Source organism: Poecilia latipinna, unplaced genomic scaffold, assembly GCF_001443285.1.
Source record: "Poecilia latipinna isolate Pla-1442-1.1 unplaced genomic scaffold, P_latipinna-1.0 Scaffold2140, whole genome shotgun sequence".
NCBI lineage: Eukaryota > Metazoa > Chordata > Actinopteri > Cyprinodontiformes > Poeciliidae > Poecilia > Poecilia latipinna.
The window spans coordinates 5,191-33,023 of record NW_015114756.1 but is presented as its reverse complement, the minus strand read 5'-3'; the positions used below and the strand labels follow the sequence as shown (position 1 = coordinate 33,023).

Here is a 27,833-nt window from a genome sequence, read left to right as displayed (position 1 = left end):
ATTTAGACAAGATTAAAAACTTTCTGTTAAAGTCTCACCCTAAAAAGCTGCAAACTGTATCTCCCTGCACAAAATGCCTGTGCTGCAAGGCCAAATTTGTCCTTGAATTGAGGTCAGAGGTCAAACAAAGTCCCCCCCAAAGAGCTGCAAACGTCGCTGATCTATGGAGATTCAAGGTTTGTCAAGTTATAAGTCTGTGTTCCTGTTGCCTTAGTTTTTAAAATAAACTAAATGAATGATTTGTGAAAAAGTTCATAACTATTTGGAGAAACAAGAATTGCTTGGAGACCATCCGTACGAGTTGAGGAAAAAAGCAATCAACCTCTCCAGCTGTAATTGAATTTGTAGAAAATATAGCAACAACTGTTGATGAGGCACATCTTGCAGTGTGAGCCTTTATTGATTTACTTGAGGCATTTGACACTATTCATTTGCTACTTTCAGCAAAAATGAGAATTATATAGAATGAGAGGTGTTATAAACCACTGGGTAAAAGTTAGTAACAAAACAGCTTTATGGATTAAGTTTTAATTGGCTTTTTCTTCCTCTGTCAGGTAGGCTTTCTGTTTGACGTGTGAATTGATGCAGAAGTAAGCTTTTGTGTCAGCTATTCCACTCTACAAATATTCAATTTCTTGCACCGGTATTGCGTGCATGGACAAAGACAGGAGTCTGGTCGCCAGTTTCAGACTTTGTCAGCCTGATTGCTCTCACATGTAGACATAACCTATACATTCTCCAGAGGGGATGAGGCTCAATCCTCACCTTACTGCTCACTACGCTGAAAATGTTGGAGTGAAATTGCACCATGTGCTCTGATTTTAAATAGGAGAAAAGGATGAAGGATAGGCCCAATATTGTCCTCAACATTTTTTTTTGCATATAACTGAGATCAATTTTCATGTCAGTTTTTCCATGTTTGCAAATCTTGATGGAGTACCGTAATTTGCCGACAGCTAATGTAAACTGATTGTGAGGGGAAAAAATAAATTTCACATCAATTTGAAAGGCAAATAAATAGATGTATAAATACAAAAACAAAGGGTACTATATCTAGAATTTCATTATGTTTTAGTTAATCACACAATATTGTTCCAGTTAGTTATAGCTTTTCCTAATTAATTACTATTTTTATTTATTTCAGGTAATGGAAATGTTTTTATTTAGTTCTTTTTAGTTAACTATAATAACAATGGTTGGTATGTTAAATGTTCTTGTCAGTTGGACTTCTGTGATGAGAAAACATTGATTTGATTCGTTCTTCAAGTGAAAATACCAATAAACTAAACTCATAAATAAGCTCTGAATACGATCTCACAAGGTCAAGGGTCAACAGAAATGCACTCAGCACATTTAATTTCCTACTGAGCTATAAATCAGGAGCCTCTTTTCCTCCTCCGCCCTAACAACACACTGGATCCGTTTGCGGCTGGAAGCTCCGTGAGAAAATCTGAGTTGGGTTCAAAGGAGAGAAAACTCCAAAGGCTGAATGACTGTTTTCCTCCCAGGGACGGGAAGCCTTGAGAACAAAATGAAACCACGTCCACTTTCAGTTTCACCTGAGGAGATTTAATAGAGCCCCCCATGAAATCCTTCCATGCATCAGCAAGGCTGACCTGGAACTGAGCTCTAAGCTGGGAAATAAAATGTGGAGAAGGTTAAATGAGAGATTTACCGCAGAGCTGCAGGAAAACACAGTGAAAGGGCAAGGAAGCATCTTCACAAACAAAACTTTATTATGTTGCACATGTGGTCATTGTTTAGGAAGTTTATTTAAAAATGCACTTTATCATTTTTAGAGCAATTTAAAAAAAAGAAAGGAAATCATACTTGCTTCCAATAGTTAATAAAAAAAAACAGAGTTTTATGTCCAGAGCAGACAGAACAGAGATTGTTCTGTTTTGAGAGAATGTGAAGTTGAGTCTTTTAAACCTAGCAACACAGTTGCAAGCTGTAAATTTAAAACATTTTGCTATGAGTATGTGCTGGTTGTGTCTAACCTGCGATGCATGATGCAGATTAGAGGTTGAACTAATACAGCAGCGTTTTCTCTATTCACATGAATACGTGATGGCAACATTTAAAGGAACCTGTTAAAAAAAACAATGCTTCAGTTGTTGGCTGTGGTTCTATGACTTATATTTTTGTGTTTTTATGATGTGAAGCACCTTGAACTGCCTTGTTGCTGAAATGTGTTATACAAATAAACTTGAACTTGAAACTTTTAGGGATAATTTTGACCCTCTGCGGATTACAGGATCCGCAATGAATTCAAAATTGAGCATCCAAAATTGAAAAGTATATACTTGTATTATTGCTTACAATAAACTCAAAACAAAAACATAAATTTGTTTGTGCCAATGATGTGTGGCTATATGTAAAGTTCTGACATGCAACAATGCAACAAGGCCAAATAGAGACGGCTGTTCGGAAATGAAGGATGATTTCTAGCAAAAAGACAGGAAATTTCCTCACGTTGTCCAAACATTGTCTGATTTTTTTCTGAAGACCTTTAATGACATTTGAAAGCTGCTTTGTTTACAGGAATGGGTTCGATCACTTCAGTCTCAGTCAGTGAGCCGTGGATACCAGACGGTATACAGAGCTGCTGAATAGACTGATGGATGATGAAGATTAACTGCCTCCATGCCAATAGACTGTTGTGCAAACACAGCAGACTGGTGGAACCTTCTACAAAGAAAATATTGACCAGGAATCTCTACTACCAATGTTGGATGAATTAATACTTCACAACAACTAAGATTAAATCAGAAAGTCTTTCATTTTGTATCACCTGAAACTCAGAGCTATACAACTCTATTTTTTTAGTTTATATAAGATCTGCTGGATTTTATCAGGTAGAGTTTTTTCCACTTCAGTATCACAGGTAATAGGACATTTCCTCACACCCATTTGATTTCTGGTTTCTTTAATAATAATAAAAAAGGATTTTCCCAATTATTCCATAGCTAATTTTAATGAAAACTAATTAAAACATCAAAATAGCATAACGTTAGAGACATATTGAGATTAGGGACATCACACAGGTTATATCCAATAAGATAAACCAGCCAAATATTTCAAAAACAAATAGCATTTAGTAGATTTATATAGTAAACCAAATTAATCATAGCCTGCAGGCTAGTGGTAGGTAGCAAAATAAAAATCAAAAAAGACCTTTAAAAAGATTGTGTATAAAAGTACCATAATGATGTGAATATTGGCAAAGAAAACAGGAGTATAAGTATCAGGGAGGATGGCTGTGGAATGAGTGGCAGGTGTGATGATTCCTGATGAGTGGCAAGTGTGACGAGCTGCAAACTGAGAACATATAATGGGAGGGAATGACTGCACCAGTTTACATGTTAGTGAAAAATACCCACATTGTCTGCACAGTTTCACTGACGTGTCAAAAGATTAGAAGCGGCCTTTCTTAGTCGCTAAACATCAAACAATCTGAGCAATTAGCAAAAAAAAACTTTTAGATTTACAGATGATGGAGGGACAACAAAGCAAGAAATATTCTCAGTTTGTTTGGATTCCATTTGAAAATTAGATTCCATCTAAAAAGCGGTCTGTTGAGATTTCCTTTATAAGCTTCCCTCGGTTTATTCCACTCTCATCAGTCAAGATATGTTAATCAGGCTCATGTGGGTTTTAGCAAATGTAGGTTGGAGGAAAAGTGAGCCAGCAAATAAGTTAGAATTACTCCTATCAGCAGATCTGAGGTAAAGACATTCGTTTGGGGAAAAAGTACAGAAAGTGGCAGAGACATCGAGACAAACAAAGGGAAGATTGGAAGAAGGTCAGGTCAGAAGTTAAAAACAGGAAGATTCATTAGAAAGGAAGTCATCTTTAATCATTTCGGCTTGAAAACTCTGAAAATGATATAAAAGAAAACAGTTTATATGAGAATGTTCATGTTCAGGAAACTGTAACACCAGCTATTATTGAATGCCAAAAATGCAATTCAGAAGGGCAGTCATGAAAAGCGAAGTGTCAAAAGTTGGGTATATACACGAGTTACCTTGATAACCGCTGACCTAATGTGTGAAAATGTCCTAATGTCAGGACATTTTTCATTTTATTCGAGATAAAGGCCTGATAGGAAAACCAGTGATTTTCAGTTAAGGTCCACAAGGGCAGATGTCCTGCATACTAGAAGTGTCATGTCTCCAACACAACTAATCTGACTAATCGCTCGTCGTCATATTTAGCAGCAGTGAGGAAATTAACCATTCATGTGATTCATTGGTGTGGATAAGGGAAACGTGTCAAGACTATTTGTAAAGCACATTTCAGCAGCGGGGTGATTCAAAATGCTTTACATAAAACTACAAATGGCCAGAAACCATTACGTTGCGTTTTCAAGATAAAGGAAAGCAATCAAAGGTTGGAATACAGAGTAAATGTGTCAAGATGGCTCCTCTTGATTGGATTTGGACACGACTCATTTAGAGTAAAAGGTAACAGTAAACCTACTGTGCATCTTTATGGTTGTTGCTAAAATACTGTTAAGAAAATACCACATAAAAATTGAAAACTCATAAAAGAAAGGCATAAGGCCAGCAAGAAAAAGAATTATGGGCTTGAGGTGTGGTTCATTGCATCTGTGGTTCACTTGTCCATTTTCTCCTCTAACTTTGGAGCTAGGCTGGTTTCTTTGAATTTCTATCGCTCCCTCCACAGGTATGTAATTTATTTATTAGAAAACTACAAATCTTTGCTTGTGTTTGCTCTGCAACAGTACATCTTGTCCTGCAAGCTGCATCCTCTCAGGCTGCAAAATGTCAGCAGTAACTAAGGGTTTGCGGCGCTTAGAGAGCGGTCAATTAACCCAGGAGGGTGGTTGGTGTTTTTCCCACCACTAATTCTGAAGATCTCTGCAGAGCCACACTGAGACATACAGTATCAGTACCGGATCAAGTCTGGCAGAGGCCGGATATTGCGAGACTTCTGTGCCTAGTGGTTTGGGCAGTCCACAGAGAGCGTTTCCATTTCCTCTCTGACTGACCTACTCCACTCTGAATGCAGGGCAGTTCTCAAACACTGACACATTCTCTCCTCAATCCTGGCCGAATGCCACACAAGCCCAGGGGCTGTGCCTATAGAAACACCTCCCGACTGAATATATTATCTTTACACTGTGAAAGACAGATGCACTACCCTGTAGAGCACGTTGGTATGCAGGGCCCTCTCTCTCTGATGGGTATTTTTGTGCAGCGGACCTTGAAAGGGAATTCAGTCACTGTCGGCTGCATAATAATGTTGGAGAAAAAAACATTGTCAAGCCACTTTATAAATGCTTAGAGCTGCACTTTGGATTGAATGTTGCTTGTAAAATGTGCTAGAGCAATAAAAGGTAATGGATGGCATAGAAAAAAAAAAAAACATTTATGGTTTCATATTAGTTGAGCTCTGAGGCCAAAGGTTCAGAGCAAACAAACAATAAGTAATTTTCTCATTTATTTTCAAAAATTGCATGTTGATGTACTTTACCTCTGTGTTTAGGATTGTTTTGATTTCAATAACCCAAATTGCGGTATATATAAAAACTGGAGAAAGAATAGAGGACAAGGCTGCCAAGGACACAGCTGTAAATTGCCAAAGAGTGATGACCTTACATCTGGTTGGTAGAGTTATAACATCCAACAAATAAAAGTAGTGATAGCAAAGTCTCCAGCTTGAATTTAAGTTCATAAGGTGAAGATTTATGTGGAAATTTACCTACTGAGGAGGTGGATATCAGAAGAACAGCAACTAATGTTGCTGTTGAGGAAGGTTTCCACCGCCCATTGGAAGACTAACGACACACTGGCATGTCTCCTGTTGATGCAAGCAGTAACGATTTTCTGTTCCCTGATCAATGGGCTGGATTGTAGCATCATTTTAACCGTATAGTACCAATGTCTTATGGACCTGGAACAGAAGGGGGCCCAGGAATGGTGTAGAACTGGTTGGTTGCATTGGCTGCTTTACTATGGAAACAAATAAATGGTGCATCAAAATGTGTTGTACTGCTCAGTCTGACAAAAATTAGATATTAGTTTAAATGTTTAGCAAATAAATTCTGCTTTTGTTAATGGGAGTATAGTTTTTCTTGGCTTTAACCCTGACTGGAATAACTAACCAGGGATTTTTGAGTTTTTTTCCTCTGTGTGCTCCAGATGGTGGTCATTTGACTCGTACTCTGTGATGGAGTCTGCCAAGCTTTCAAGGCAAAGTCAACCAACATGCAAAAGCCGAACAACTGTTGTAGTGCCAAATCATTTTGCATGTTTTGCAAGTCAACCAGAAGCTGGCTGACTTTTCTGATGTGCAAGCAATTATGTCTCAATTGATCCAACTCAAGCTACAGCGGAAATAACTGTTTAACACAGGGGTCCCCAAACTACGGCCCGCGGGCCGGATCCGGCCCGCCACGTCATTTGGTCCGGCCCCCTGAACAATGCCGGATCCGGCCCGCCTGCTCATACCAGAGAGCATTCAGTGTTTTTTTTCATATATTGTATTTTCCGGTTTATATGTGGATTTTTCTTCAACCACCAGGGGGCTTTTGAACAATTGTGAAACTTACTTTCCCTCAATGGAATATATACTCGTCAGTCACCGTTTCACTCACGGTTTTTTCCATTTGCATTCTGGGTAAAAATCTATCCAAAAGTGTCGTCGTCTCCTCCCCCCCCCCCCCCCGCCAAACAATTTTTTTTTTTTTTTTTACTGCAAAAACTAAGACCGGCCCCCGACCACAGAAAGGAACAGCTATGTGGCCCTCGCAGGAAAAAGTTTGGGGACCCCTGGTTTAACAGATCAATGTTGAAGTTAATGCCATTTTTGTCACTGTGGTGCATTGCTGAAGAGGGATAGAAGTTTTTCCTGAACAATTAAACTAAAGATCAAGTTGAGATGTTTTTACTTTTCTTATTGATATTGAAAATACCTACATCAATAAATTGGACAGAAGATTCCAGCAGTTGCAGGAGGTTTTCAAAATTGTCTTAAACCTGTAAAAGACAACAAAATTGTCCAGAATCTTTTAATTTTTATTTTTTTTTTTTTTTTGCAGAGATCATAACCCAGATCCAGTCTCTGATAAACATACACTGTTCTGTTAGGATCCCTTTGGTTTTCTTTTGTGCTTGGATTGTTCATGTTCATTATCATTATAGGTCCCTTGTATATTCAAATAGATTTAAAATATTATATCAAATATAGTGTCTATTTAACAATGCTTAGATTATTGTCAAACATTTTTACCATCTGGTTTGTAGTTCCTCGAGTTTCAGTTTAGATCCCTCTGTGTTAATCTCTCCCTCAGTTTACCTGTTTTCCTGTCTTAGCTCGACCAGATTTCCTCTATTTAGTTTATCTGGTTCTTGTTTTCTTCCACCCCTCCTCAGTATTTAAGCTCCTGGTTTTTCATTGTCTCTTTGCTGGATTATTCTATTCCTTTGCCTCATTTCAAGTTCTGCTTTAATTAAAAGCTTCAAAATGCATTTCTCTTATGGCTAGCTGTGTCTGGACCTTGCTTCAACCAAACCAAACACAACACTGTTAGCCAAAATTTCACAATTGTTTGGCAGAATTAAAATTTTATGCATTGGAACTTTCATCCAGTCAGCTGACAGATTATGAATAATTGCTTTCATGTATGAAACATTGTTTTAGAATGAAATCAGATCAAGGATTTCTAATAACAAGAAGCAAAGTAGCAAAACTGCTGACTTAGTTTCAGTAGAAAACCCCCAGGATCCCTGCTGCAGTGAAGTGATTTGATGTTACGGATCCAGCACTGTAGTAGGTTCGTGCTTGGGGCTTCAAACCCTCATTATTCCCTCTAACCTTCCTATAACACTTTAGAAGACATATTCAGGGTTGTTATGCAGATGAAACATCTGCCCTATGCGACAGACTGACTTTGTAGAGCATCATTATGAAATGATGTCTTCTTCAAACCTCGCACAGAGAACACGTTAGAGACTGCCTGGTCAGTAACTCTGAGTGACAGTTCATCAGTTGCTAAACTGAAAGCACAAAATGCCTCTTCACTGACATGTCACACTCATGCAACATGTTCCCTGAATACCCAACTCTGTTCCAAATTACATGCATGGCTGGAGATTAGTTGGTCAAAGGGAGGCTACGATTTAGCAGGAGACAAATTACTATCAATAAAACATCATGTACACTGAGAAATTTCCATGGTTGACCTACGGGTCTTCACTTAAAGCGTTAAATTGGTCTGTCTTGTTTGTCACATTCCCACCATATTTCACCTGCAATGACAATTGATGCAACTGTGATAATCGTCTTCCAGCTCGCAACAGGTTTGTGAAAATTGTCACGTTCAAATATCAGCTAGCGACCATGATGATTTAAAAAGAAATTTAAGTAGCAGAATCAATTTAAAGATGATCTATTATGCTTCCTTGAACAGGTTAGAATAGGTCTATAAAATATGTTCATCACATTTTTTTGCACAAAATCATTCTTAGATAATGAGATTCTAGTCTGGTCAGATCTGTCTATTTTGAGCTCATTTCAGAATCAGCTGTTTTTGGGCCTCTGTTACTTTAAATCCAAATTAGCTGCTACTGGCCACGCCTCCCAACTCAATGTTTACACTCACGCATGAAAATGGCTGCAAACAGATGTGCAATTATACAACCACATATCTTTGAAAAGCAGAAGTAGAGCCTACTGCACATCCAACAGGAATGCGACATGTGGTCTCTTGATGGTAAATCAACAACAGAACACTTCTCTTTTCCAGCAGCCATTGTACAGCACATACAGCGGTAAAACTAGCTGATCAAATGTGGTAGAGTTCAACTTGGGTTGTTAGGTGACTGGCTGGGATTTCCATGGTTTGCTAGGTAACGTACTGGGCTTTGCTCGGGTTGCCTGGTGAGGGGCAGTGCCTGCCTATTTGTGATGTTACTTTCCATAGGTTTTTGAAACAGGTCATTTTCCAGACACCAATAAACATGAACTTATTGTCAAAAACTGCTTAGTCTATTTTTAGAAGCAGTACAAATCCAAATAAAAGCAGAAAAACATGCAAAATGTTAATTTTTTAACAGTTATCTAGCCCTAAGCTAGATAAGTTTTAGCTTAGAGCCAAACTTTTTGTCATATGTATGATCTGCACGAGGCAAAATTCTTTAAACTAGATGAAGATGTTTGTGGTGTCTAAAATCTTTACAGTACCCTGCATCACACCATGACCCAAAAATGAAAGTAAATACAGAGCTAGATGTTTTATGACACCCCTGCTGTTGAGGCTATTTTCAAGTCCTTTTTTCTATTAACTTATAATACATTTGTCAATGGAGTATTGGGTTTTATGGGTTAAACTTAGTTTTCCTCAAATCCTTCCACATTGTTTTTTTATTGCCAAGACTTTCAGAGTTAATGTACCGATATAGAAAACAACTTTTATGTTTCTTACCAAAGACATGATTTATGTAAAACCACATATAAGTTTTAAGCTACTTTGTGTTCTTATCTTCCAAGTCTGCTTTCTTACAAATGCTAAAAGTTTTTCAAGTACAACAAAGAGCCGCTTCTTTATATTTCACTGTCGCATAGTGAAGCCAATGGGTAATTTTTCAGGAGTGGACAGTCTGTAAGGTCATTACATCAATTCTTGTCAGCTTACGTAACAACATTTAAGTCTGGATAGCGGCTGCTTCGCAGCAGGCGCTAATATGATCACAGGATGAAATGTCACTGCAAACCTCAGAGTACAACTGTGTTTGTGCAGAGGAAACAGAAAATCAACCCCCAAAAATTCAACCCTATCTTTAGCCGTCATAAACTTTATCATCCTGATCATGTGTATAAAAATGCATACTTATCAACTTGCTTATAGATTTCTATGATTAGACACATGCAGTCACTTTTCTATTTGCCTCCGAGTCTTTTGTGATGAGGTTGTTATTCAATTTTGTGTGTGTCCCTCCTCCCACTCCATGATTGTACAATGTGTGGGTCATGTTTCCTCAGGGCGTTGTTAATGGCAGTATAAATGAAAACTCTGAAAATCAGAAGCAGCAGAGATCCCAAGAAATGGAAAAGATGTAGTCTGAACAGAAGGAGGGCCTAAGGCACCATATGTTCTAGGTGCACTGTGACTAACAGCAGCAGTTTATTCTGCACACAAAAGGTTTCTCAACTCAAGAATGATACTTTCTGTAGCAGAGTATTTCATACACCAATACAGAAATTGGTGCTCTTCTCCTTCAATTTGACCTTAAATAAATTAAGAATAACATCTTCAATCACTGTCAAACAATACTGTGCAAAAAAAAAATCAACACAGGTCTCTGCTGCATGTTTATTACACCCTTGCTTTGTCCCTAGAGTTCTGATATTATATACTTGATTTAGACATCCATGCGTGCAGTGTCTTTATCTAATTAGTTGGTAAAGTTTTAATGTGCTAGACCTCAAACTCATTATCTTGTCATAGCCATTTGGAGGTAATAAATTTGAAAAAGAGAGAAAACTCTTTGCACCAACCACCTCAGGGGAACCGATAAAACAACTTGAAAACTTGGTGTCAGCGAGGACTTTCTTCCATTATTCTGGTTTCCTCCCACCTTCCAAAAACAAACAATCAGTTCTCCTGAAGTAGGTATTTTGGAAATCGATGGTTGCACTTCTTTGTTTCAAGCAAGTGACAAACTGTGACTTTTAAGAGACAGGAGTCAATCTCAAAGTAGTGAATGACTTGATTCAGGAGTGGATGTATGAAGAGCAATAAAAGAAACCACAATGTCACCAATCATAGCAGTATGTACTAAGATGTTTCCACAGGATCAGTCAAATCTATCTGTAAATAATAGAGATTTCTGCACCTCTACCAGCAATTGTGGTCTGACTTTGAAAGGGAAAATACCACATTTTTTACATGTCATTAGAAGCATAAAATGCAAACTAATGACACTTCTGTGAACAGAAATATTAATTTGGTGAAACAGTCTACAAAAACCAAAGGCTTAGATTATGAAACTAACATTTAGACAAAGACAATGAGGTTGGACAAAGATGAAGTGAATAAAAAATGCATTTTTCAAATGCTTGACAAAGATAAAAAGTCATCCAAACCAACACGGTCTTTTCTGAAGCTGAAATCATGTCCAATGATGATTTAACTAAAGCAAGTGAGGCTAGAAGTGTTTCTGTCATTGTAGTTTAGTGGAGCCCCAAAAACTTTGGCAAGATATTTCTTAAACAAACTGGTCTGTTTGTATTGAGAGTGAGATTAATGAAATAAAATCTGTTATTTCATCTTCTAACAGGGGGATGAATCCTTTAAATATTTTCATATTTGTTGAAAACATTTAAGTGGGGAAAAACAACAGACAGAGATTTTGTAGATATACCAAAAGTTAGGAGTTTTAAGAGTTGTTTTTTCTTCCAAGGAGCCAAACTTAATGGTGGTTGTTTAAAGTGGCCAATATTTATTCAGACATTCATAAGTTTTTCCAAAAGGAATTCATCATCATTTATTTGTGACTCAGTGAATATGTCATGTTTATTTTTCTCTTATTTTGTTTGTTTTTTACCTTTTTTTCACTATAGACCTTTTTGTGTCTGAATATTGATTGATTGATTGATTGATTGGCTTTTTTTCCACTTCCAGTTCCTGAAGAATGCCTCTTAACTCTTGTCTGTGAAGCCTTCATACAACAGCTTGTAAAACACAGGAGATGAATAATGTTTTCAACACATAACAGACAACTTAAAGAACTCTTTAAATATTGTAAGGCACTTTGCTACATGCAGCCTTTGTTCCCCTTTTTGTACATTTGATCTCTGTAACTTCAAGAGAGACAGGAAGTAGAGTTTTAATGTCAACATGGAGATTTCTTGAGTTGGTAGCTAAAAACTTGACGTACATTAGATGATAAATGGAAGGAAGATGCATCTTTAAATTCCCGTGTCAGGCCTTTGCAATACTTTATCCTTTATTATAAAAATATGACTCTCAGATCATGTTCATCTACAGTAGATAGTTTTTTTTTCAGGGTTCGGAGCCTGGACTGAAAAAGCAGCAGGGCTTCAGAATGCCTAGAGAAGTATTGATCAGTCAGCTGTGAAAGATTACAATGTTTGGCGCCCTGTTTGCAGGAAATAAAGAAATTAGGGGTGGGTTAGAGTACACAGTGGGGTACATCATCATGAAAAATCATTCTTGCATCTGTTGTTTCATTTAATTATACACCAAAAAAGCTAATTCCTCTCACAACCTACTGTTTTAATTCTCATTAATTCTAAATAAATGTGCAGTCGTTCAGTAAAATACGCTTCCAGCCTCCAAAGTAAAAAGTTTAATGCCACTATATGGAGCATAAAGTCTGTTGGTGGAAAAGAAAAAACTGCATCTAGCTCCTCTTACTTTTAACAAAGTTACAAAATTGTATCTTCAATGCTGGCATTGTCACTTCTTGTTTCGATCTTTGCTGGAACAATACAATACTTTCAGCAATCAAGCGTTAAGTGATATTAGGCTGTAAGGCTGCACATTAATCTGTGTGATGAAGTGTGCAGGCCCGACGTCTGATTCTACACCATCAACCCGATGAGCGTGAAAACCCTGTCGGCCTGAAGCTTTCACCATGACAGACAGATCTACGGCCATTATGACAAAACGGTTACACGAACCGATTCAGCTTGTGGAAGTTGGAGACGGCCGCAAAAGTTTTTGACATGTGCAAAGCAAGGGTGTCATGGGAGAAGAAAATACAAAAGACGGAATAATAAATGTCTCCTTTTTTCCGCCTCTGCTGTTGCACTGAGATTCACCCTGATAGTCTTGAGTGCGTCCATTTTGATAATATAAAATAGTTTTGTTACATTGATTTTGATCACAGAAACGAGAACTGCTGCACTGGTCCTGCTTTAGGAGTTGAGCTCATTCCAGTTAAAAGTAAGAAAAAACCCAGAAGGATTTATGTCCAGGCTTGATATTAATACCAATTCAAGTTGAACTCAAAGTAGAACTGCTGCTTCTCCACATCAAAAGCAGTCAGTTTATACCTCCTGGGGAATTTAATTTGAAACCCCCTGCTGTTTCAAATAGTTCATGATGTTCTCCATTTTATTAACAGCCTTTGGAGGAGAATCAGATCGAGAGCATCATGAAACCTCCACCATGCTTATCAGCAGACATTAGGTGTTTTTTCACACTCAGCCTTTGTTTCAAGCCAGAACAAACTGGAGTGGATGTGGCAGAGAGGCTCAATCTAATTTCTTCTGATCTGAGAAAGAGGCACCAGACAGGTTCAAACTCCCTTTTTTTTTTCTCATATTGCTTCCAAAGTGTGTGTTGATGCCTTTTTCTTGCATCTATTTCTATTTTTAAGCATAAACAAGAAGCTATGGCTTATTAATTAAATTATCTGATCACCATCTCTGATCACACATTACTAATGCAGTAGTTACATTTGATTTTTATGAACTGGAAGGGCTGTAAATAAGTTTGTCATTATAAAATTGATAAATATTTATTTATGTTAAATACTGTTCACTGTATAAAGGTACTCAAAATAATCCTTGGCTATTGCAGAAAAAGCTGGATTAATGTTTGCTGTTTTGCACATCTTTACCAGACGTGCCAATAAATGATGAGGGTGCTGTATTCCTTAATCAATACTACTGAAAAATACAATTTCATTTCAGATCATTCCATCTACGTTTCTTCTTTGTTTACATTTGGCTCTTTAGAGGCAGATTGAAGTAGCGTGGTCACCAAATGTGCCTCCCTGATGTTTGATAATGAGATGTTTGGGCTCTTCATCACATTAGCCTATGAATCTAATAGGCTGTTGTGAATAAATCGATAGCTGCTGGCTAGAAATTTCAAACTACCCAAGTGTAATTTTGATGGCAAATTTTGTGGTTTGAGGAAGCAACCCCCTGCAGAAAGCTTCAACAATCTTAAAGAGGACTGCTTCCATCTTATTGTCGCATATTGTAGAGCTCTCAAAGGGAAACGGGAGTAAGAAACAAAAATCTCATGCTTTGTTGTCTCTCTCTCCGGCCTCTTTGGCTCCCTCTGTTATGCTCACTTGGGGCTGAACTGCTAAATCAATAAACCAATGCTACTTCTCAATAACTCAGCAGAGGCTTTTGCCTGGTGTGACAGTCTAGGTAACACACAGCAGGTTTCTATTTGAGGACAGGCACTTTTAGGACCCCTTCATACTTTCAGCAAATACCTTTGGTTGGTTCCACCTCATAATGCTGTTATACTTTGAAGCCTTGGGTGAAAGAAATATATGAATCTCACTACAAAGTGGACTGCACACTTTAGAGTTGATGCAGGTTGTTGCCCTCATCTCTTTCATACTTCTAAACTCTCCACACTCCAATGTAAGATTTGTTTATTCATTTTAGAAATAGACGAAAAACATTCAAGAGCAGTAGCACATTACAAACTATGACATATGAAGTGCATCATGTATAGATGAAAAAAGTCAGATTTTTCTGCAGTACTTAGGACATTTTGTCCCTTTACTCATCTTCTGCAACAACTTGAACAAGTCCTAATGAGTTTTTGTTCTCATCAGTTTGGTCATGAACTTTCTTTTGCTTGGTCGATGCCTCATCTCACTACTTCTTCAGCTGATTGCTACGTTTATGTTAGAAATTTTCACCCCAGAATGATGGTTTACAACAGCATCGAGCAAAGTTTGGAATATTTCCCCATCAAGAGTTCTGTCACGTTCTGCAACAAAGTCCACATTATTCGTCCCTCTACTCTTTTTAAACCTACTGAGAACAATGGTACTGAGCAGATTCATCAGCAGCCTTCCAGTCAACAGGACAGCTGTTGCTTAGAAATTTTGCAATCTCCAACAAAAAGCTGAAACAGTCTTAGAGCCCAATTTGACCTCGACTGGCTTGAAAAGCACAGTTTCCACCTCACAGGAACTGTCAGAATTGTTGCTATGTTTTGCATTATTCTTTTGGATAACTTTTCTAATGTCAAGCAGGAATAGCTGTGTTTCTATTAACTATAAAAATGTGCAAATTGGATTTATGAAAAATCTGCTTAATAGAAACACACTAAAAAAATTTTTTTAAATAGTTTTTGCACAAGAATGAGGTCTTTATTTAGTCGTATATCACAAAACTCCAAAAAACACTTTTTTTGCTTCACACAATCACGTAATCGGATGTTACTACTGGTGCAAACGACGTAGAAGATGACAGGAAGTTTCTGGGGGGGGGGTTTCGGGCAATGTGCAGCTTTCTCCATCAAAGCTCTCACAGCATCGCATAGTGCGTCATTCGAACCCGTTGAATCCACAGCTGTGCTGTAAAATCGCCGACAACAATTTCCCCAAAACGCTGCATAAGTAGCCGCTCCCAACTATCAGGCTTGTCTCTCCAATGCCTGAAGAAGATGCAGATGTCTCCTCTGATGACTGATCGATGAGCGCTAGCAACAAAGTCTGCAATACAAATATATCTAGTGTTGTTTCGACATCAGCAGGGCATTGACGAAGGTTTGTGCACATTTGTAGTGGAAACGCAGCCAGTGATGGAAATCTTTTACCACCATGTTGCTCTTCCTGCAGAAGTTCACCCTGATTCTCTAAACTGGGCAGCACTTTGGTTCCTAGAAGATGCACTCAGGTTACAGAGTCCTGGTGAACTGTCTGTCTTCAGAAAGAAGTTCTTCTTTAGTATGCTTCCTATCAGCAGGTTTGGATTCAGTTTCAATTAAATTCCGTTTAATTAGATAACACCAATTTACAGCACATGTTATCTCAAGGCACTTTACAAAAAAAAAAGTAATTTCAATCCAATCATCTTAGGGGTTGAAATTAATTATCCACTTCTTTGGGACAATGCTAACTGCATCTCAAGAAAGCTCAATAAATAAGTGCAGTCCTACACTCAGAGTGTTTTTAGAAAGGTCTCCACTCACCAGTAATATTTCTGTTGCCCTACAATGTAAAATTGAAGTTTTAATTTTACCACAGTGGGGAGTTTTTGATTATGAAAGGTCTGTTAAAGGTCATGTCACAGCATCTCAATCAGATTTGAGTCCACATTATGTCATGTCAAAAACATTACTGGTAGTGCAAAATTAAGGTTTCTAAACCCTGCTTGAACTAGGCAAAAGAAGAGTGTGCAGCAGTATGATAGGAAATATGACCTTGGGTGGAGACGAGACAAGCATATCTAAAATACTGATCTTTCTAACACTTTCATTATTAATAGCACTGAAATATTTTGCAGGAGACAACCTCAAGAAGGGCACTGACTAGTGAAAGGCTACACACGGGTAAAACACAGAGTGCTATTGCCTGAGCTTTCTGGAACTATTTTTATATTTTTTATTCATGGACACGATTTCAATGCACTTCCACATATGTTCAACCAGGGAGCAGCTGACATTACATGAAATTATCACCTTCAGGGATGTCCTTATTGCCTTCAAGTCTTCAGAATTAAAATGAGGAAGAAGCACCAGAAGACTTTCCGGGAAAAAAAAAAGAGAGATAAATGCGTTTCCGTTTATAATGCTGTTCACAGATGTTCTTACAGAGATGGTGATTTGTATTCGAGCCACTGCTGAAGTTTCATCTTTGGAGCATTTGTTTCAATGAAAAATTACTCTGACATGGAATGTCTATTTCCTCCTTCTCTTGAAGTGCTTCTCCGAAGTTGGTGCTGTGCTTTTGACCCCAGGTCAAAAAAATACCTCTGTATTAAAATCTTGTTATCCATCCTAACTTTAAGGCACACTGGCTTTGCCAAGTATTCGCCCCCTTACTAATGTCTTATGGTTTTGTCACACTTCATTTTTTACAATAGTTTGAAAAAAATCTGAGAAACAGATGAATATCTGACTAAATTACATAGATTAAAAGATCTTAAAAAGTATTCCAACATGTACCAATCTAAAGACATTCCAAAACAAAAGCTATTTCTAAGGATTGGTCTTCCAATTAAAAGACAGTAAGAGCCATTTTCTGCAAATGAAGAAAACATGGAAGCTTGCTGAACCTTCCCAGCACTGGTCAACATACCAAAATTACTCCAAGAGTGTATCATGCAGGAGATCACACAAGAATCAGAACAACATCCTTTGCCATAGAGCAACGATCACATTATAAGAAGGTTTTCACATCTGAATGTCTCACAAAACACAAGCACATCCCATTCTGTATGAACTCAAACAATTCTGCAAAGAAGAGTGCACTGAAATAGTGATGCAAGAAATACATCACCAGTTACTAAAAACACTTGATTGCAGTAGCAAAAGTAGCTACAATCATTCATTAAGTTTAGGGGACAATACTATTTCACAAGTTGGTTTGAGAAGTCCTTTTTCCTTTAATAAATAAAATCCTGAATTAGAAATTGCACTTTTTCAATTATTAAAATTTATTTGATGACGTGAAACATCTCAGCTAACAAAACAAGCAAAAACAGAAGAATCTGTTAAGGGTTCGCTTATGTTTTTCGTGGATCTGTGTACAGAGGTAATTAAAGCTGTGTGAAAATAAAACCAAATGTACCAGCAAAATAGTGTTGGAATGAGATTTTATATTCTAATGGTGGCAGCAATAATAGCACAAGCCTTTGAGGACTGGCGTTTGGTCTTTTCATGGCAGCTGAGACGGACATTTTTCCATGCGTTATCTCTCACAACAGGAACGGGCTGTCTGCTGCGTTCCTTTGTGGTCTACAGTAAAATGCTGTATCAATAAAATGCCAAGACAGTAGAAAGTGGGTATGAATTATTGAAAGCCACCGCAGTTCAGGCTAATCTCCACAGCGCAGTTAATTTGATGTTCTTGTTTTTCTGTTTTGGATTCAACCTGCAATGCACCATCTACTCCTGCAAATATCACAAACGGAGAGGAGCAGATCAGTGGGAAGCAAATGAATGATCCGCCGATGCTAATGTCCTCCGCCGGCCGAGGTCTTGCTCAATAAACCTGGAAATGAGACAAGCTTGAGAGAAATGCTGTGATCAAATATGAGCCTCGTCATTTCAAGCCCACACACCTGAAGCAGCGGTTGATAATGAGAGAGGAATCTGCAATGAGGTGGAGAAGCTGGAGGAGGAGGGGGTGAAACGTGCACTCGGCCATTTAGGAGCTATGCTGGGCTTACGGAATATGCTTTGTAACCTTTATCGGGGCTGCGGAGTGAATATCAATAACTGAGACAAGCGCCTGATCTGTGGGAAACGTTTTCTCAGCAGAGTGTGAGACACTGATCCAAGCTTTCATCTCCTCCCTTAAAACATCAAGTTTTGCCGTTAACAGCAGGTGGGTCCAGCATTGTGCTTTGATTAGAATACAATCAACCAGGTCTGGATGCAACACATTGGTTATTGAAGTCAGGGGCTTGTTATCTCCTTGCCACATCAACATGAGGGAATTGAAGTCCCAAGGCTTTCTAATTATTTGTTTTCATTTGATTGTAATCGGTTTAAAACTACTAAGTGGATTACTCATCTGACAGCAGGGGGGGGGGGGTTGCAGGGAAAATATGGTAAGGTGAAATGACTCTACTGTGCTGCTGGGAACAAGATAGCCACAAATTAATATAATCATCTCCATTGTCATGACTTTATTTTTAATTTTTTCACGAGGTTATAAGGCAAATAGAGATAAATTGAAAAGATTTTTGTTGTTGAGATTTTCTGCAATTGGAAAGAATAACCAGCATGTGAAATAAAACTGTTCTTATAGAGTTCAACCAAATCTGGCATAATTTACAAAGCTATACTTTTTATTGTTTAGAAAGAAATGGCGTGGAATAAAAATATATGCACATACAAAGCATGAAGTTTAGCTCATTGTTGAAATTAGTTTAAGTTTTATTGAAAATCCAGTAGATTGCATCAAGTCACTTGTAGATTTCATTCCTCATTGACAAATAATCATTTGCACTGTGTTGTTGATTTTGAAGCAATCCCCCATACTGAGCATGCACCTGGTGACAGTGGAGAGGAAAATCCCACATTAAGCTCAATATCTGGTAAAATTGAGTTTCTTGTTTTTTTTTTCTTCTATAAATTACACATTTGTGTTTGAATAACTATATTAGACAAGTACTGAAAGGTTTGAATGTTTCACCTTTTTTTTTTAATTAGGTAATGCAGCAAGACTGACATCAGGGAAAGTATTAAATCTAAAATAGATCCTGCCAAAATGGAAAAGAATAAGGGTGTTGCAAAGGCCAAAGTCCTGACTTCAACATTATTAAAATGTTGTGGTGAAGCTTAGACAGAGCTGTGCATAAACAAATGATTAAACTGTGGGAGTGGAGTGGGCCAAAATGACTGAAACGATTTGTAGGAGTGACAAGGTCATTACTTCGAGTTAATGCGGCTAAACAGGGTTCACCTATAATCAGGAGTTATTTTGTTCTGCATATTTTTTACACACTGATCTGCACTTTGGCTTAATTTTACTGAATAGCAAACCTCTCATGTTGTTTTTTATCTTTATTTTAATAATCTAATAACATCCTGACTAGAACATTTCTGTTAAATCATGTTTGAAACATTACAATAAAGAAGCTGCCATTTCATTTTCTATTAAATATTTTGAAACACATTAATGCATAAATTCTGATGTATTGATTAAAGACCAGGATGTTAAGCTTGACCTGGTCTCTTGGGTAGAAAATCACATTTCAAAGATATGTGTCTATTTAAAAATGTTGCAATGAAATATTCAACATGAAAGTTTGATCTAAAATATTTTTACTATCTTTGGTGTCTGAATTAGGTAACCTTTTTGATGCTGTAAGACAAAACCAACAGGCTGATGCAAACAAAGACAAAACTGTGTTCTCAACAGACTGTAGCGAGCCATGAAGGCTTTGATGCATGAAAAATAACTGAGGTACGTTTGAGTTTCATCTTGCTTAAATTATATATCAGTTTCTTCCTTGGATACATACCATACCATACCAACTTTATTTATAAAGCACTTTAAAACAACCACAGTTGATACAAAGTGCTGTACAATTTAAAAACAACATAATAAAAAAGTAATTAAAAACAGTTTAAAAACAAAAACATACAATTTAAAACTAAATCCCACTGGTGTTGAAAGTAAAATAGATGGGTTTTAAGACGAGCTTTAAAAGTGGACAGAGAAGGGGCCTCTCTGACCTGCAAAGGTAAGTCATTCCATAATTTGGGGCCCATAACAGAGAAAGCCCTGTCCCCTCTGAGCTTCCTTTTTGTTCTCGGTTCCTCCAAGAGCAGCTGATTTGCTGACCTGAGAGACCGATGGGGTACGTAAGGATGAAGAAGCTCAGTGAGGTAAGCTGGGGCAAGATTATGCAATGATTTAAAAACAAACATAAGAATTTTAAAATGAATCCTAAAATATACAGGCAGCCAGTGAAGTGAGGCCAGGACAGGGGTCACATGCTCTCTCTTTCGAGTACCTGTCAAAAGTCGTGCCGCAGCATTTTGTACTAGCTGCAGACGTGAGAGCAGCGACTGACTGACTCCCAGATAAAGTGCATTACAGTAGTCCAATCGAGTTGAAACAAAAGCGTGGATCAACAACATAAATAGTTGTTTTTTTCTTAAAAATTTGGCAAAAATAGACCAGGGTGCTTGTTGTTTTTTATATTGACTTAAAACGTATTTATAGTCACCACTATACTATATTGATTATTTTCTACATAATATATACAAGTAATGAAAATGTCAAATTAGTCAATAACATGCCAGAAACCCAACATATCTAGTCATCAGCATCTGGACATGGTGAAGTTGACTTGCTGAAGTTCAAACTGACCATCAGAATTTGAAAGAAAGGGGATTTAAGTAACTTTTAACTTGCTTGGTGAGTGCATCAGAAACTGCTCATTTTTGGGATGCATATTCAAAACTATCAGAGAATGTGTCAAAAGGGGGAACATATTCTGTGTGAGTCAGTTATAAAGACAAAATGCATTGAGATCAGAGGAGAACAGGCAAACTGCCTCTAGATGACAGGCTAAAGAGGCTCAAATAGCCACTGGGTACAACAAAAACACGGTTTGATACGTTTGTGGCACACATCATTAGATGTGATTTATTTTTTTACTTCGGTCAGCAGTAAACTGTCTTTTTATCTTTTCCTTAAAGTTATTAGATTTTATAATGTTCTAAAGATCACAAAAAGTGGAAAGTTGAAGACTGGAGATTTGGTTGGATTTATTTTCAATGAATAAAGTAGCATGAGAAGCCGATGCCTGGCTAGAGACACAATAAAACCCTTTGAAAACATCCTATGCTAATCTATAGAAATCATAAGACAGTGTGCAATTATTTGAAAATTAAACATGTTTAAATAACTTTTGCTGTTGTCTTTTAATTTCAACAAACTAGTGTCCCAGCTGTACCTGAATGCAGCATTTGCAGCTTTAGGGAAAATCCCCCGTCATTAAAGGAGCTTCGTCTGACTGGCATTTATAAGATGAGTGGAACTTGGGCTGATTGGATAAAAAGAGTTTGACTTGGTGTCATCATTTTTTGAAGTTACACTATATAATGCTGAATTGCTTTTTTTAGTTCCGCACATAAACATCCTGTGTGTGTTCAAGTGAAAAACATGTCTGCATTAGGTATATGAAATATAACACACAACTATTATTTGTGAGTGTTTCCTAACAAAGGATTGACCGAGTTGATTGAGCTGTGTAACTGTTTTTATTGTTGTGTGGCCTTAAACTGGTGTGGCCTTAAACTGGTGATTTAATGGAGCGTAGAGGAATGTGTGGCTTTTTGACAGAAGGAGGTTTGTTCTTTAAACTATGGGGGCAACTCCATTCTGATGAGTCCCAGGTGCTGAAGAGGAACACAGAGTCAAAGGACATATCTGTGTAAGACAGCACATGTACATTCTGCATCTAAGAGTCCTCACCATGTATATGGTTATTTAATTCTTGAGTTTGCCACACAAAACACACACACAACTACACAAAACCAGCAGGGCATGTACTGTTACACCTGACCATGTCCATAGTATAGCCAGAGTTATTTCCAGTGGGATAATACACCATGTCACAAAGCTAAAATCATATCAAACCGCTTTCTTTTAGCACAATGAGTTCACTCTACTCCACAGACACCGGAGAACCTTTGAGATGTAAGGAACACAAGCTTCATATCATGGATGTGGAGCCCACAGTTCTGTCACTGTCGACAAAAATCTCTGAGAAATGTTTCCGACACCTTGTTGTATCTGTAAGAATAAACGCAGCTCGGGATAAAGCTGAGCCCACCACAGAAATGACATGTGATTGTATTCACAAAATATCATTTTGGAAGTGTATTTCTTAGTACGTTGATGAGTGTTTGGAGGTTTTATTACCACAATAACGCTGATAGTGTTTGCAATATTGTATTTTATTGCATATTTTACGAGCTGAAGCCCAGCATATGGTGACGCTTAAAAACAATCCTACAGGATTTGAACATGCTACACAGTGCAAGCTCAAGATTATAAGATCTTGACTGTAACCCGTGTCTTTTATGATGTAAGACTGTGTGATTTATTGCAGTAGCAGATTTAAGTCAGAAAGATCCATCACAGTTATCAGGCTAATCATAATTAGAAATCAAGTGCTGGTGTTAATCCTTTTATTGTGAGATTTGATATTCCAAAAAAGGAAAGACATAAGTGGAGGAAGCTGTCAAGGTGGTCATAGGCGGGAGAAGAAGAGCACAACACAAACAAAACTCACAAAAGTGTCCCAAAACACTTATGGCTCTGCTTGACATTTTATGTTGAAAGTGAACACAAAGTTTTTCAAACACCAACTATATCTAATGGCTTACTTTATTGAAGTTATTTTATAGACTTCATGTGACCAAAAATATGCATAGTAAAGAAGTACACTGAAACTCTTATGAAAAAGTCAAAAAAAAGAAAGAAAAGAGATTTGTCTTGAAGCCCTACTGCCATCTTATATGGATCCTATTATTGGTGACATTATTATGGACGGAATATTAGTTTTGTTTTGTTTTTTAACTTCTTAAGTCCTATCAAAAATGCAAGAATCGAGAAATTTGTTCTTTTACTCAAGATGCCAAGAACAAGTATAAATTTACTTCCAGCCATGACATTTCATACTTCATAAGAACTCAAGTGAAGAACCGCAGACCCTCTCAATGCACCACACAAGCAAAAACGTTTTACCCAGGTGAAGACAAAATCTATTTTGCCCACACCAGCATAAGCCTTCGTTGAGGCCCCAATATCCTCACATTCCACTACTTCTTATGTCACAATTTTGCTCATAAATGACTCCTTGCTTCATCTCTGCATTTAATCCATAAAGCAAATAACACCAAAGATGCAGGGGTGCAACATTTTGCTCACAAGCACCTCTAGATTTCCACAGATGATGTACTGCAACCTCAACAACTGTTAAAATATCTTAAAAGATAATTTACATTTGGGATGGGACTTCTAAATGATTGTTTATAATCCAGAACTTGATTGTAAGAGATGCCTGACTGATGACTTAAAGATAAAACTGTTTGTCTAAGTCAATGTTGTCCAAACTTTTTGAGTTTGGGCCAAAATTGCCTGGAACAAAAAAGTCAAAATATGTTTTCTTTAAAAAAAAATATAATAATGCAGTTTACATTTTGTTGGTCTCAAAAATGTTTTAATCTATTTCTGGCAGGAAAAAAAAAAAGACTACAAAAAATTCATTCAAGGGTCACAAAAGGCCCCCAGACACACATTGGACACCCCTGGTCTATCCTGGTCTTTGAAATTGAATTTGAAAAGTCAGAATATTAAAAAGCTTCCCTACTGACTGTCATTTTGTCTGCTAGTGAATGAAAAACTTAGCTTAGGTTCTAACAATAGTTTCTGTATGAGTTCCTAAAGTGAATGTGTTATTTTTGAGTAAATTTACTTAATTTGTAGTTTTTAACCTCTGCATGTAAAGCTCTACATTCTGTTAAAACAGAATATTATGAATTAAACCATTTTCAACAATGGTTCTCTCCTATTGTGCTCTATTAGTGTTTTTTTCTTTCCATTATGTCACAAGTACCACAACCTTTCAGAAGACAGCAGACATGAAATGCTAACTACACGCCACAATTAGTTATGTTTAGGAATCAGATGTTTTTCTTTTCTGCTCTAGGTTACATGCATATGAACAGTTATGAATGCATTTCTTAGAAATTAATGCATAAAGCCTTTAGAAAGCCACACAGTTTAGATGCAAGTAACAGCTTGCCAGGGCTTAAATAGACGCATAAACCTTGCATTGCAAATGTTTTGCAAGTGACCAGGCAGTCCTATAGTGGGTGTGCCTGAGGGTCTGTCTGTGACTAATGTGTTAAGTTTGTAATTACAATAAAGCTTTAGACTCCACAGCTGGAGGTCACAATCTCTTTAATCTTCAATTAAATAATTCATTTCAGTGGTGGTTTCTCCATACCATCGCCCGCATTCTCTCTGCGGGATTCCTGCATTGTTGCACAGAAAATACATGCAAGACGACATCTTCTACAACCCCCAGCCTAGACATCCTCCAACATTATGAGAAGCAGCTTGTCTTTAGCTTCCATGTGGCAGAAGGAATTTACATCAGTGGCCACATAACGTGCAATGGCATTTAGTGTCCCCACAGCTCAGTGGTGGACGCCACTGGCTCTGTGATGTACGTTCAATGCCTCTGCTGAGGATGATGTGAGGTGACAGTGTATTTGGTCAGGATTGGTGTGACATGCACTCTGTGAGCAGGAAAGCATTCTTGAAGAAACAGCCAGAAATAATATTTCCACTGTGGCATGCACCTGAGGATAAGGCTGAAAACTTTTCTTTTAGATAAACACGGCACATCAGATCAGCACTACAGGGGACAATACGTTTTGGTTTGAGGAGAAATGTAAAAAGGGAAAGATTAGCAAACCACTACAGATTAGATCTATGAAAACAATCACAGACTGGGGCACAATTGTATTCTCTGACAAGCTTCTAAAACAGCTGTTCTGCAGTAGTTATTTTCATGAGATCAGATGGAAATGAATCACTTTTTACGCTGCAAGGAAGTGTTTAACATCTAACTCATGAAATCTCCAAATCTCGACCTGATAAAAGCTCATGGAGGCATGCTTCTTCTAAGTCGGAAATACAATAATGCTTTCGACATCTTTTGATCATATCTTACTGTATTTTATCTGCATGTGAGAAGGAAATTAAATTAAGTGTTTCTGCTAGAAGAAAACCCAAGACAGTAAAATCAATCTTGTCTGGATCAGACAGGGAGTCAGAGCTTAACAATGAAGAAGCTGATTCATAATTTACCTGAAGAGTTCAAAACATGTGCTTACATGCCTTAAATACATGTGTATATCAGCTAATGAATAAGTTAGAAAGCCCATTCAGGATGTTGAGATTTAGACACAGAAGTCTTCTGTGTTCCACTAACTGCTGCACTTGTGTCCATTTGTTATCTACTGAGGCACAAAACAGGAATTCATTTATCTCTTTTTTTGGTTTAGTGGTCTGGACAACATCAGCTGGAATCGACTCGGCTCAAGATGATCTACTAATCATACACATGCTTTCTCTCTGGAATAAATTGGGGAGTCAATATGAATTTGCGCGCGCACCTATGTTCCCTTCTGTTCCAATAGGTGGGTCACAAAACTTATTAAGGGTGTAGTTATTGCTTTGAGCATTCAGCTGAAACTGACCGAACAACCGTCTGTGACCCTACAATGAAAAGAACAGCCAAACTAGAAATCCTTTGCAGTTAGTTTTTAGAAAGCACACAAGGAAGGCTGCTGCCTCTCACACAACACACAGCACACGAGGTCGGTTACTTACCTGCGTCTTTGTGATCAAAGCCCTGGCTGGTCAAGACGAAGAGGAAATCCTGACAGGTCTCCTGATCCAACAGGGTGCTGTTGTGCAGGCAGAGGTCAACAATTAGGGTCACAGCTTTCTGACAGACCATGTCATACTCCTCCTGGTCAGAACTCATGCTCCCAGCTGCATCCTCAGACGCGTGTGCTCATCCAAGGGGACTAGCGCACACACCCCCACACAGACATCCAAACACAAAAGCTCACACGCTGCAGCCTTGCATCAAGATAAATGCAACTTGTCTCCATCCACGGCTGATTCTTCTCCTTCATCTACGCTCTCTCTCATCAGCGTTTACACACAGATACTCTCAAGTGTGCTTGTGCATGAGTGGGTTGTTTGTGCTGCTCACCAGCAGTGCTTACACTGTTTGCAGACATGAATCACATTTGTCCCCAGGTGATGTAAGGATAGAATTATTGCATCATATCTTAATGAAGTAACTCACTTGAACCATAGAAATCACAGATAAGACTTGATACATTTGCAAATGTCAAACCTTTCACCCTTACCGGTGTTATGCCCAGAAACGCATGCCTGCCCAAAATTGCATCCCCTCTCGCGGGAGCGCGCATCGCTCTGTTCTCTCGCATATTGACGAGAAAACGGACTGAAATATGACCGAAGAGGAAATTTTAAAGATATTTGTAACATTATCACGTTTCTTAACCATGTAATCCCTAAAATGGTGGGTTTTATTTTGCGAATTACTTGAAATAAATACGGTTTTTACACCTTTATTGACACATATGAGTCGAACCTTTTTTCAGTCCGTGTCTGTTGAAAACGTTCTCCGCAAATGGTTTGAAATTCTGTTTTTTTCTTTTGATACCATAACAGCTTAAAAGCATTAAAAAACAGAGGCCCATTATGCAGAACATTTTACATCATGCTTAACTTTCTAGTCTGTTAATGTAGGAGGAAATGCATTTTAATTCATCAGCCTGGAAATATTTGCATCCATCCTGTTGATATAAAAATTATAGCATTAGCTCAGAGAACAAGTGTCATTACGTAGAAATGGTGAAATCCTTTCAGCTCTTTATTTCTCCAGGTTAACACAGGGATGCATTTTTTGGCAACATGGATTTCCAGACTGCCACAATATGCATCCCCCCTCTATTCTCCCCAAATATTATTCTAGTGATTTAAAACTTATACCAGCTGTTCATGGAACTACTCTGATTATGTAGAAAAAGTTATTTCACTCTTAACTCTCTATTTCTCCAAGTTAGCACAGGTATGCATTTTTTGGCAATTTGCTTTTCCAGCCTGCCAAAATATGCATCCCCTCTTTATTTTCCTCAAATATTATTCTAGTGATTTAAAACTTATACCACCAGATCATGGAACTATTCTGGTTATGTAGAAAAAGTTATTTCACTCTTAACTCTTTATTTCTCCAAGTTAGCACAGGGATGCATTTTTTGGCAATATGCATTTCCAGCCTGCCAAAATATGCATCCCCCCTATATCCTCCCCAAATATTATTCTAGTGATTTAAAACTTATACCAGCTGTTCATGGAACTACTCTGATTATGTAGAAAAAGTTATTTCACTCTTAACTCTTTATTTCTCCAGGTTAACACAGGGATGCATTTTTTGGCAATATGCATTTCCAGCCTGCCAAAATATGCATCCCCCCTCTATTCTCCTCAAATATTATTATAGTGATTTAAAACTTATACCAGCTGTTCATGGAACTACTCTGATTATGTAGAAAAAGTTATTTCACTCTTAACTCTTTATTTCTCCAAGTTAGCACAGGTATGCATTTTTTGGCAATTTGCTTTTCCAGCCTGCCAAAATATGCATCCCCCCTATATCCTCCCCAAATATTATTCTAGTGATTTAAAACTTATACTAGTAGTTCATGGAACTACTCTGATTATGTGGAAAAAGTTATTTCACTCTTAACTCTTTATTTCTCCAAGTTAGCACAG

General features: G+C 37.7%; 1 protein-coding gene across 1 annotated transcript in view; it reads right to left on the bottom strand.

Annotated features, from left to right (window-relative positions):
- syt6a (synaptotagmin VIa) overlaps positions 1-26,166 on the bottom strand; it is an 88,659-nt gene extending 62,493 nt beyond the window's left edge. Inside the window, exon 1 of the mRNA XM_015017422.1 lies at positions 25,851-26,166. Within this exon, the coding sequence (XP_014872908.1) occupies positions 25,851-26,007 (157 nt within the window). The 5' untranslated portion in view covers positions 26,008-26,166. The remainder of the gene's footprint in view (positions 1-25,850) is intronic.
- Between the last annotated feature and the right edge of the window lie 1,667 nt (positions 26,167-27,833).